At 32.6% G+C, this 12,768-nt stretch overlaps 2 protein-coding genes across 2 annotated transcripts; one reads left to right on the top strand and one right to left on the bottom strand.

Annotated features, from left to right (window-relative positions):
• On the top strand, positions 4,746–9,088 carry LOC18609185 (pentatricopeptide repeat-containing protein At2g13600). Its single transcript, XM_018116109.1, has one exon. The coding sequence runs from the start codon at positions 5,298–5,300 to the stop codon at positions 7,398–7,400; it is 2,103 nt and encodes a 700-aa protein (XP_017971598.1). The 5' UTR covers positions 4,746–5,297; the 3' UTR covers positions 7,401–9,088.
• On the bottom strand, positions 9,656–11,010 carry LOC18609184 (LEAF RUST 10 DISEASE-RESISTANCE LOCUS RECEPTOR-LIKE PROTEIN KINASE-like 1.1). The gene is made up of 3 exons (XM_007044195.2): positions 10,177–11,010; positions 10,046–10,081; positions 9,656–9,918 (listed from the first exon to the last, which is right to left on the bottom strand). The coding sequence occupies exons 1-3, from the start codon at positions 10,973–10,975 to the stop codon at positions 9,818–9,820; spliced, it is 936 nt and encodes a 311-aa protein (XP_007044257.2). The 5' UTR covers positions 10,976–11,010; the 3' UTR covers positions 9,656–9,817.

The raw sequence follows: 12,768 nt of genomic DNA, 5'->3' as shown, positions 1-12,768 counted from the left end.
TTGTTGAAAATTAATACATAGTAGCATATTTACATATATAATAGATTCGTAAATAATTTGAAAATTATTATGTTCACACATATCACAATCATTCTCAAATCAAGTCATTTTGAACATTTCCTTAAAAACTTCATAAAACCTTGTAGTTCAAATACTTTAATAAACCATTTATGGAAATAAGTTTTCAACATGTTTAAACAACCATTTTCATAAAAATTATGCTAACTTTACATATTAAAATACTTAAAAAGGTGTATCCACTTACCTAATTTATGAAACCTCGACCTTTAAAGACGTGTAGCGGAGGTAGGCACGATGACATGGGTTAGAGGCAGTTCTATCATGTCCTTGGTGAGCCCCTAGAAGTGAGTTTTCTAATATTATTAAGGTCTAATAAGAAAATAAAAATAATGATAATTTTCACGATAGGGGTAAAATGGTCATTTTGGATCTCGGGTCTAAATTTTTAAGTTTTCCTGAACTTGAGTACCTCTAATCTGTTGTGGACCTTTTCTCAGTGTCAAAAGAGTGAAAAGTTTAAACCAAATGGAAGAAGAATAAAAGTCAACTATTGAATGGCATTTTTGCAAATAAAAGGAACTTTAGTCAACTTTAAGCAAAAATATCTCATTTCTCCAGCACTTTCTCCTCACTTCCAGCAACTTCTTCTTCTTCTTCTTCCCATCCTTCTTCCTCACTAAACGTTTCCCATTTTCCATGAAAGCCATCCTTTGAAAACCTCCATAATCTTCTCAAAGTAACTTCAATTTTCATGCTTTGGCACACTTTTTCATAGGATTCTTTGTGCTCTTTCACTTCTACACCTCAAGAACCCTCAAAAGTCTTTCCTCAATACTTTCTCTCACTAGTTGGACGTTTAAGAGTGAGAGAGAGGCTTTCCATAATAGCTTGACAAACTCTTGAAAAGGAATTCAACTACAAAACCACTAAGGTGAGTAGTGAGTTAGGTTTAATTTTAAGTTGTTGATGAATGGCCAATGATTAGAATTGTGGACTATTTTATTGTTGAAGGTTACATGCTTATTTTTAGTGTGACTAGAGTAGTGTGAATAAATAGCCAACCAAATGGTAATTTGAAGCTAGTTAGGAATNAGTAAACTTCAATTTTACATGTCTTTGGCACAACTTTTTCGAATAGGATTACCTTTGTGCTCTTTACACTTCTACACCTCAAGAACCCTCAAAAGTCTTTCCTCAATACTTTCTCTCACTAGTTGGACGTTTAAGAGTGAGAGAGAGGCTTTCCATAATAGCTTGACAAACTCTTGAAAAGGAATTCAACTACAAAACCACTAAGGTGAGTAGTGAGTTAGGTTTAATTTTAAGTTGTTGATGAATGGCCAATGATTAGAATTGTGGACTATTTTATTGTTGAAGGTTACATGCTTATTTTTAGTGTGACTAGAGTAGTGTGAATAAATAGCCAACCAAATGGTAATTTGAAGCTAGTTAGGAATAACTAGCAAAACTTGATTTAGGAAAATAGCTTTTGGAATAATATTCATGTCATTTGAGTTGGTGTGATGCTATTGTGTGTGATAGGTTCCAACGAGACCCCACATCTTCATTTAGAGCAATAATCAAAGTTGAAATCGATCAAGGAATCAACAAATATGTGAGTGAACTTGCATTAAAATATTTTGGGATAAATGCATATGTATTTGGTTGAATCACTTGAAGTATTTTTATTGAACTTTTCTCTAAATATGCATGAGAATGAATTTTCGCTATAGCGAACTTCAGGGCAAAATACATATTTCATATTTTGTGAAATATGAAATCTTTTTTTAAGCATCTAAAAATGCCTTTCCGCTATAGCGAGATTCGCTCTGCTATGATTGCCTTACTTGAACTCTACTGTACTTTCACTCTTTAACTTCTTTATTGATCATGGATCTTTCAATACTAAGGCACTAAATGATCAAGAGTTGAACGAAGAGGTTTTAATAAGAAATTGAGTTAAATTGCATTTTTTTCAACATAAGTGCATCATGTTTTCTAAAACTTCCCATATTAATGTTTATTCCCTTTCTATGTTCACTCACTGGGTTTATACTCACTCTTTTCAACTTCATGTTTTTATATTTAGAGGTGGTTGGGACCTAGACTGATGCATCCATTTACACGCATCTTTTGGTAGGTACTATGGCATTCAGTAGCTATACCTTCACCCAAGGTCACTCCGTTGGAAGTCAAGAGTCTCTTTTTGCCTGTGTATACATACATGTGATGTAAATCACTAAGATACATGTTGTAAACAATATATGTTTATTTTGATTAACGTTGCCACTATGAGTTGGCAATGGGTGACATTATTTTGGATAATATAAATGTAAGTAGTTGGTTGCCATATTATTATTGTTGAAATAATCATAGTTGAGAATTATGAAATATGGTATTTAAAATGATGGATGTAGTGATGAACAAGATCACATAAAAAGGCTTGCTTGAGCTTAGTGGGCTATGCCCATTAGGTCCATGCGCCGGTCATGGCCCAAGAATTAGGCTGTGACATAATTGGAGAGTCGATTCTTAACTCCAATCACAACTTTGTTTCAATGATATCCATGGAGTTTTCAAGTGTTCCTATTATACAACAATCATTACAATCATTTCATAGAATAAAAATCTTGTAATAATCATTTTAGATAATTTCGAAACTACTCGCTTTTAGCTAAACTAATTTCCTAGTTAAAACCCATGATTAGAAACCCATAAATCTTTCATCCTTACTGTAAGTGAGCTTAAATGCTTAAAAAAATCACAAAGTCTTTCAGCTTTAGTGTTCAATAGAAAATCTGGGCATAAAAATAATATTTTTAGTACTAAAAAATTCATAAATCTAGACTTAAAATTTGAAAGATGTCACATTTGTTTGAAAAAGCCAAACTCAAGCTTCCAATCATCCAAAACAATGATTTGAGGTGAAAATAGGTTTGAAAGAGCTTAGAGTTGCTGAAAAACTTATGGAAGGTGACTTAAAGTGAAACACCCTCAAGATAGGGGTCATATTTATACTATGAAATGTGAAAATACCTTTTAACCCATTATATTTTCCAAAAATTGACGAACTATATCTATTCATATGGCAATGTATCGATACTTTTGGTTCTAGAAAAATTGTATCGATACATTATGAACATGTATCGATACATGTTCATCAAAAACCTTTTTGGATTAAGTGTATCGATATATCATGCACATATATCAATACATTTAAGATAGAATGCAATTTTTGAGACAAATTGCCTATAAAATCTGCCTAACTTATTCACATTAAATACCATTTAAGTAAATGTCCTCATTTTTACTTATTTTTTTTACTCTCTATTTACTTAAGATGTTTAATATAAATAAGTAAACACCTCTCCATTTGGATTCAATAAAAATATAAAAAAATCAAAATCCATAAGAATCAAAATCAAAATTTTGGTTTTAAGAACAAAATAAAAAAAATTCAATTGAAATTAATTTTGCGACTCCCATTTACCATAGCAAACATACTCAAAAAATTACGTAAAAATTATTTTTGGTCATATAAAAATCAAAATCATTACTGTCATTTTTTATTTCCAAAAGATTGTTTTGTAAAAATCACATATTTTGACCCAAATCATTTTTGGTCATCTAAAAATCAAAGGAATCATTACTGTCATTTTTATTTCCAAAAGATTATTCTATAAAAATTATATATTTTAACTTTTTCCAAACTTGAAAAATTTTCTACTTCAAAAAAGTGTCAATGAATTCTTTTGAAGTTAAAACTAAGTTTGATGTTCAAAATATGTACTCTGCATGCTCACCTAAGAATTTCCTAACTCATCTTTTTATTCAAGGTGGAATTTCACATATCCATCGTGAAAGCAACCAAATTGCGGACTTTCTTACCAACCAAGGCCACTCACATCGAGGTTTTATGGTATTCTTCAATGTGGAAGGTGAGTTGAATGGTATTATAATGTATGATAGAATTAATTTACCTTATATTAGATTTAAACATATGTAAGGGAGTAGTACTCCTTATTTATTTTATTTCTTGTAAGCAAGCAATACTATTTAGTTCATGTCTTCATAAAGTTTATGCAAAGGAAGTAGTTATTCCAATAGAGCTACTTTCTTATCTTTCACATGTAATTCTCGAGGTAAGGTTTATATCCCTTCCCTAATATACTTTGCATTTCCATCTTTTAATAAAACTTGAATAGGATAACTAGTCTTGAGAGATTCTTCTACCTCAAAAACAATTTAATATCAAAAAATAAAAAATAAAACATATACATTTAAAACTTTTAAAAGTAAGAGCATAATATTAATAAGGATAAAATACCCAAACACTTCTAAATTTTTATTAAAATTACATGAAAGCTTATTAGTTTGAAAAATAAATATTCTGCTTTAAAAAAATGTCTGTTGTTGGATACATAAGTCCAACCATTACTCAAACGTTAAAATTTTCGTTAGTTTATTGACGAGGTAACATTTTTTGAATAATTTTACATTCGAATATGTCAAAAATTGCAACACTATATAAACCTATATTTTTCATTTTTCATGTTTTTTGTTTCTTAAAAGAAAAAAAACCACTTACCTTCTCCTGTCAGATCCGATGGAAGAATCGAGCTTCCTCAAGGGAGCGTCGGAGCTCCCTTTTAAGGGAGTTGTCGCACTCCCTCAGGGGAGTGCCGGAACACCCTTTTAAGGGAGCTATCGTGCTTCTTTTTTAAGGGAGCTATCGTGCTTCTTTTTCAAGGGAGCACCGGAGGTCGCTTTTAAGGGGGCTATTGGGTGCAATCTGGAGGAAACGATATTTTAGTCTTTTTACTTTTTCTGTTAATCGTGTTTAAAATTTTTGGATCTAAGTATCTACTTCTTAAATTAATAGATATGGGTATAATTTTTATTACAACTTAAGATTGAATAGGTATTTTAAGATATTAAAAAAACGTAATAAACAATGAAACAGAGAGAATATAAGCTGTGTGTCTCTCTCATCTCGCTGTTTTCATCTTCCTTTCTTCTTTCTATACCAACATAAAAGTCCTACTTCCTCGTTTCATTTCAAATGCCATTGTTTCTCAGGTATCAGAATCTAGCACCTGACTCGTTTCACATCTGGCTCTCGGTGAGTTGGCTTGCCAGAGCTCTGTCCACTCGTTGAAATCTTTATCTACTCACAAGTTAGAAACATCTCAGTTTGCACCGAAATGGTAATGAAGATACAAAACCCATAACAAAAGAACAATGCCCAACAGCCTCTTTTCTTCAAAGATAATGGAATGGCAAAACGTGGATTGCTCAAACAAATTGTGGGTGATCTTTCATTGCCTGACTCTTCTCCTTTCGCTAAGCTCTTGGATTCATACATCCAATCCAAGTCTCTCCTTGATGTCCATCGCCTACATGCACGTATTATCAAATCCAATTTTGCATCGGAGACTTTTATCCTCAACAGGCTCATCGATGCCTACGGTAAATGTGGCTCCTTGGAGGATGCCCGCAAGGTCTTCGACAGAATGCCCCAAAGAAACATCTTTTCTTGGAACTCCGCCATAACTGCGTTGACGAAATTTGGTTTCGTTGATGAGGCAGCAAGGATTTTTGGGTCCATGTCTGAGCATGATCAGTGCTCGTGGAATTCGATTATATCAGGGTTTGCTCAGCAAGACAAATTTGAAGAAGCTCTTTATTATTTTGTTAGGATGCATAGAGAGGATTTTGCTCTTAATGAGTACTCATTTGGTAGTGCTCTTAGCGCTTGTTCTGGGTTGAAGGACATGAAAACGGGTACTCAAATCCATGCTTTGATGACGAAGACTCTGTTCTTATCTGATGTTTATATGGGCTCTGCTCTTGTTGATATGTATGGAAAATGTGGGAGTGTCTGCTGCGCCCAGAGAGCTTTCGATGATATGAGTCAAAGGAATAGAGTGTCTTGGAATAGTTTGATCACTTGTTATGAGCAAAATGGTCCAGCTGGTGTAGCTCTTGAGGTTTTCTTGAGGATGATGGATTGTGGAATTGAACCAGATGAGGTCACGCTAGCTAGTGTGGTTAGTGCGTGTGCTAGCTTGTCAGCAATCAAGGAAGGCAAACAGATTCATGCGCGTGTTGTGAAATGCATTAAGTTGAGGGATGATCTTGTCTTGTGCAATGCATTGGTTGATATGTATGCAAAATGCAGTAGAATCAATGAAGCTAGATGTGTTTTTGATAGGATGCCAGTTAGGAATGTTGTGTCTGAAACCTCAATGGTAAGTGGGTATGCAAAAGCAGCTAGTGTGAAAACAGCAAGATTAATGTTTATGAAGATGATGGAGAGGAACATAGTGTCTTGGAATGCGCTTATTGCTGGCTATACACAAAATGGGGAGGATGAAGAGGCTCTGAGACTCTTTCGCCTCCTAAAGAGAGAATCTGTTTGCCCAACCCATTACACCTTTGGCAATCTGTTGAATGCTTGTGCTAATCTTGCTGATTTGCAGCTTGGAAGGCAGGCTCACACACATGTCTTGAAGCATGGTTTTCGCTTTCAGTTTGGAGAAGACTCTGATATTTTTGTTGGCAACTCTCTCATAGACATGTATATGAAGTGTGGATCAGTTGAAGATGGTGACCAGGTCTTCAAAAATATGATGGAAAGGGATTGGGTCTCATGGAATGCCATGATAGTTGGATATGCACAAAATGGATATGGGAATAAGGCTCTTGAATTGTTCAAGAATATGTTGTTATCTGGGGAGAAGCCAGACCATGTCACTATGATTGGTGTTCTTTGTGCTTGTAGTCATGCTGGGTTAGTTGAAGAGGGGCGACATCATTTCTCCTTTATGAGCAGTGAACATGGTTTGGTACCTTTGAAGGACCATTATACATGTATGGTAGATTTACTTGGTCGAGCTGGTTGCCTCAATGAAGCGAAGAATTTGATAGAGACAATGCCAATGAAGCCTGATGCTGTTGTTTGGGGATCTCTGCTTGGTGCTTGTAAAATACATCGTGACATTACTTTAGGGAAGTATGTTGTAGAGAAGCTTTTAGAAATTGATCCTAGCAACTCTGGACCTTACGTTCTTCTTTCAAACATGTATGCTGAGCTTGGAAAATGGGGAGACGTTGCTAGAGTAAGGAAACTGATGAAAAAACGAGGAGTAATCAAGCAACCTGGTTGTAGCTGGATTGAGATACAGGGTCATGTAAGTGTTTTCATGGTGAAAGATAAAAGACATCCTCAGAGGAAGGAAATCTATTCAGTTTTGAATGCCCTCATAAAACAGATGAAACAAGCTGGGTATCTGCCAGATGCTGCTGATCAAGAAGCTTATGAGGAGGAGAGTGAATCTGAATTAGCCTTTTTCTTACAAAAGGAATTTGCCACCTAGTTCTGCAGTTAGGTAATAAGTTTTGTAAGTGATTTTGATCAAAATGATGCTGCTCCTAGGTAATATTGTGTTTTGTTCAAAATTTTGCATTCATCACATTGTCTTTTCGCATGCCTGTCCTTATAACAGCAACAAGGAGAAGAAAACAAAAATAATTAATATTTTCCCCAAAGACAACCTTCTTGAGTTTGATAGCTAGCCTTGATTGATCCTAATTCAAACGAATTTGTTCTTATTGAGTACTATTTTGTTAGCAATCAGTAAACAATTGAAAGCAAAAAGAAAGAAAAAAAAAATCATTGTTCTATCTCAGTACTATATCTTTGAAACAACTTTAAAGGTTGTCAAATGGGCAGGTGGAGGTGGATCATAGATGGGTTGAATCATAGTTATTAATTTACTTGTTTATGACCTACTTAAATATTAGTTGAATGCCCAACCCATCCGTTACCCATTTATGGCAGGCAGGGTTAAATCCCCCTGTATTTATTTTACCTCCCCCTCTCCCTCCCACCGCAATAACCATACACTTAGTAGATTAATTTAAAAAACACTACTGTTTTCAATCATTATGTCGCTTATTTATAAAAACTCCATAACTACATGTTTCAATTGCTTGTACTTTGATCCTTTACTCAGCAATGTCATCCAAATTTTTTTACTGTCTGGATTCAGGAGCACCTCATTTGTGTATTGGCAGTTGCAGTTATCCTGTTCCATAAAGGTAGAAAATTTAGAACTACGAAACAAAAAAGGTAGAGAATCTAGATGGCATCTATATACGAATGAGTATTATCGTAAACACTGGTGGTGGAGTTTTTTATTCTACAAGCATGTTTTTAGGGTTTGCACATGTTTATTTAGTAATTATGTTAAATTATTTATTTCATTAATAATAGATTATGGAGATTTTGCAACCTTCTAAATTCATTGTGTAGTTAAAAAATTCCACCCCAATTTTATAGGATAATTCTCTTATGTATGAACAAAAACTTTTCTTCACTGCAAAAATCAAGGTCAAAATGAATGCCTTTTCTCTTTTCTTATAAGGCCAGCTTGTAGTCACTTTGTTAGAACATACCCTTCCCAATCTATTTACTTGAAACATATATCTTTCTATCAAGTCTAATTACTATTGGTTTGAGTAGATATATAGCAGTTAACAGATCTGGTAGTCTCTTTTCATTGCTTTTTTCATGTTATCTTTCCCCTGTTCACGACTTCCTATTATTAACTTTTTTGGAATGTTTGCTTCTTGAGATTATTGGTTATGGAAGTAGAATATCTTTTACTTCTGATTTTGTTTCAGTCTGGAGTTCTTATTATTGCTTACTATGCTGCAAAACTTTGATGAAATTTCACTGTGGTATCAAGCCTTAAAAGGAAAAGCCTTCCTAGTTATGCTACTGAAATTAGCTTGGGCAGCTCATGTTAATGATTTTTTTGAAGGAGAAAAATGCCAGGTACGTGTTTAACAGAAAAGAAGCAATGCTTTCTGGAATCTTCTGGCTTAGAATGTAGAGTTCTCATTGTTGATAAGCTTCTGCCTTGACAATAAGCAATCTTGTAATGCTTTGTTTTTTTGTTAATTTGGTTTTGGATCTTCTGTATTTCTTCCGCTGCCTTTGCATATAATCCTTGACAAGGATTATTTAAGGCTCCTTTAAGTTGTTGTAAAAAGCAAAAGCAAATAGTAAGACTTAAAATCAAAATTGTTTAAAAATGAATAACTAAACTAAAATTTCATACTAATTTTAACATAATTATTTTATATAAAGTAAAATCATAAATTTTGTTCTCCAATAACAGTTACAATTTTAAAATTTAGTTATTTAAGAATATTATTTGTTTTTTACTTGCAGTAATAAAATATTAACTATAATGTTTGAAAAAAAAAGTTTAAATTATTTTAAAAAAATTTAAATAAATTCTAGTATTTTCATTTTGAATCAAATAAATCTTAAGGATTTAACAATAGATTAATTATCATTATTTAAAATATAACTTGTTATTTTATATCAATGTGGTGTTAGCATAGAGCTTGAAATTGTCATATAATCATATATTAGCGTGCTGTGTTATTATCTATTATGACGTGTAAGCATGTCACGTCAACTTCATATAATATAAAATGATAATAATCATAAGTTATTAGAGTTTATTTTATTTAAAATAAAAATAAAAGAATTTGATTGATCATAATAAAAGAATAAATATTTTTAAATATTATATATAAAAATTAAAAAGCAAAGAGAGCTGGAATCTAGTGAATTTGATACTAACCAAATTGGATCTAAACAAAAAAAAATTGAGAAAAAGGGGAAAAACTGTAATTATAGATATTTGTATTGCGGTAATTTAATATAAGATGAGTGGCAAGACAATTATAAATTGTTGTAATTACTGGTAAGAACTTGTCATAACTGTATATGTGAGAATTGTTCATTCTGCTTGAGTAAATGTCTCCTCAAGTATATTGAGAAGATTATCAATGTCAGCAGGAGCAAGCTTCCGATTCCTACAGAAACAGGAAGGAATTAATTTGACTAACAAAGAAAGAAAGAAACCATACAGTGTGTGTAAAATCATCTGAGATTTAACATAAAAAAAAAATGAATAGTTTGAGAGATATATTAATTAATTACCAAGTCCCAGCTTCAATCCCAAGTTACTCTTGTTCTCTGCAATACAAAGAATGTAAGATTCAGTTGACTAGAAAGAATTTATGATCAAACTAGGTCTATAACTATCTCCAGAGAATGATTTCCATATGTACCATTGCCACAGTAAAACTCTTGCTTGTCGTTAACCAGACATTGTCCTCCCTTGTAGTGACAGTCGCCACAATCTTTCACTACCCGCAATTCAACCGAAAATTCTGCAGTCACTAGCTTAAATAGGTACTTATCACTTTGGGAATCATTGCCTTGTTGAGACATGGTAACTGGGAGTTGAGAAATAGAACAATAAAGAAGCCAACTCCGTGATGGTTCATCTTCGACTGGATAGTATAAATTATAGTCATTGCAGCGAGTTTGATTGATTTCTTCTGGGAAGCTAGTAAAGAGGGTGGCATTGCATTTGAGCAAAGTTAGGTTGGGAAAGAAATGGAAAGAGATAAGGGGATGGTTCGGCAGACTCCACATGCTTAAGGCTTCACAATCCTTGGATTGTAGCTGCTTTCCTAGCTCTTGATCGTAAACAGTGACGGTGTTGCCTTGGTTGATCTGTTTAAGTTGGTACCATCTTCCTCCTTTCTCCAGTTGGATCTTGGCAACTGTTTTGTTACAACCATCAACTAGGCACAACCCACATTCAGGCCTTTCGCTCTTAGTGAAAGGGAAACTAATGTTGCCAAAGTTTCCACAATCAAAAGCTGGGCAATCCGGGCGGAGTCTGTTCTCTGCTTCAGCCAAGTGGAGTAGCAGAAGACGGGAGAGAAGAAAGACAAATAAAATGGATACAACAGCCATGGGTTTGCTTCCCGATTCATAACTATGAACAAAAACAACCCAGATATAGGCATTGCTTTCAAGTTTTAAGTTGATCAAAGACGACTTCATTTGAGTAGTCATCACGATGGGATAGGAGACGGGCCAAATTGACTGAAACGTATCAGACATGGCAATTCAATATATTTTTATTTATCCTTCAAAACTTAATAAAAATTGAAAAAAAAAAGAGAATAGAAAACAATAATTGCATTCAGCGAGAATGCTTCTTTTGGTCATTAATTATATTTTTTAAATTTTTTATTATTAATGTTAATTAGATTTATTTATTTGTAAATATGTAAAAATTATAATTGCATTGAATGATTTTTTATTAAAAATGTTTTTTTTTTCATTCTAGTAAATCGAATTATTTATAAATGAATATTACAAAATTACAATTATACATAATTAAAATATTAATTAACTTTTACATATAATTGTCTTTCATATATAATTATCTTTGAAATATAATTGTTTTATCTTTTATTTATAATCAATTAATAATTGTTTGATTAAATGACTAAAGTTTTAATAAAAATTAAAAGATGAAGGATTCAAATTTTGTACTTACAAAAAATTTGTGTAAAAATTGAAAATAAAAATTGTTAAAAAAACGTAGATATTTAGCCTCCACACGATACGTTGAATTCACCAAATAAAGTTAGAAATAATTATTTGAACATGCCTTTGCTGTTATGAAGTCAAGGATTGATAGAAAAGGGGCTGAATAATTCAACCATCAGAATGTGATTTCAGTCCTGGTTCATCTTATTTCATGATAAAAGAAGGAGAGAGAGAAACAGGGGTGAGGAAAGCGTAAAGAGGATGGAGTCTAGCCATCCACTGTCAATCTAGTTCTATAACCCTCCCTGCAAAAAAAACAAAGAACAGTTGAATAAGAATTTTATTCTTATTGAAGATCAACACTAAATAGAAATTTCAATTTGTTGCAATGGTTTGATATATATATAAACTAAAAGAAAATATTGTCTAATTTAAAATAGGTAAAATTATTATGTGTGTGTTACGGATTTTGCATTAGTAAGAAATAAGGTAGATCTTGAGTATATGAAAATAAGTCTTCCATCACCTATGAAACATCTCTTTTGGATTGAAAATGCAGATCCATAACAAATGGTATTAAAGCATATCTAAATCTTCATTTATGTAGGGCCTATGAGAGATACAATGATTGAGTTAGACCCGGATCAGTATAAGGGTGCCTCTTCTCTATGATTAAATATTAATAAGAGTGAGTAAAGAGAATGTAAGAGATGTATATCACAGACACCACATCAGTAAGAGATGAGGTGGGGTAAAGTAGAATGTTACGCATCTTATATCATTAAGAGATGGAGTGGATATTAGGTATACAAATATGTGCCTTCCTCCACCTATTTAAATTGGAAACATGGATCCATGACATGTATCCTATGCCTAAAAACAAAATAAAAAAAAAGTACCGAAGAAAACTCAAAACAAAAATAGTAATTTTACATAATGACATGTATGCTATGCCTAAAAACAAAGTAAAAAAAGTGCCCAAAAAAACTCAACAAAAATATTTATTTTACATAATTAAGTCTCAATAAACTTTAATTGTATGACATTATTATATTTAATTAAAACAGTTCTTGAGTAAACAAGCTCTAAATTATACATTGAATTAAAATCAAAATTAGTTGCTGTTTATAATTATAATTACTAATTTTTTTAAATATAAAAAATTAGACGTGCATAAACTAAACTAGTTTTTATAAGGAACAGAGAGCATTACTTAAGTTACATGCTTCCTTTAATCTAGCAAGTCTAATTACATAATTCCTCCTGCTTAACTTGCCGCAAGCACTACTGTTAGCCCTTCTTCAACTAGT

This window comes from Theobroma cacao, chromosome 2 (genome assembly GCF_000208745.1).
Source record: "Theobroma cacao cultivar B97-61/B2 chromosome 2, Criollo_cocoa_genome_V2, whole genome shotgun sequence".
NCBI lineage: Eukaryota > Viridiplantae > Streptophyta > Magnoliopsida > Malvales > Malvaceae > Theobroma > Theobroma cacao.
This window is presented reverse-complemented; position numbering and strand designations above follow the sequence as displayed.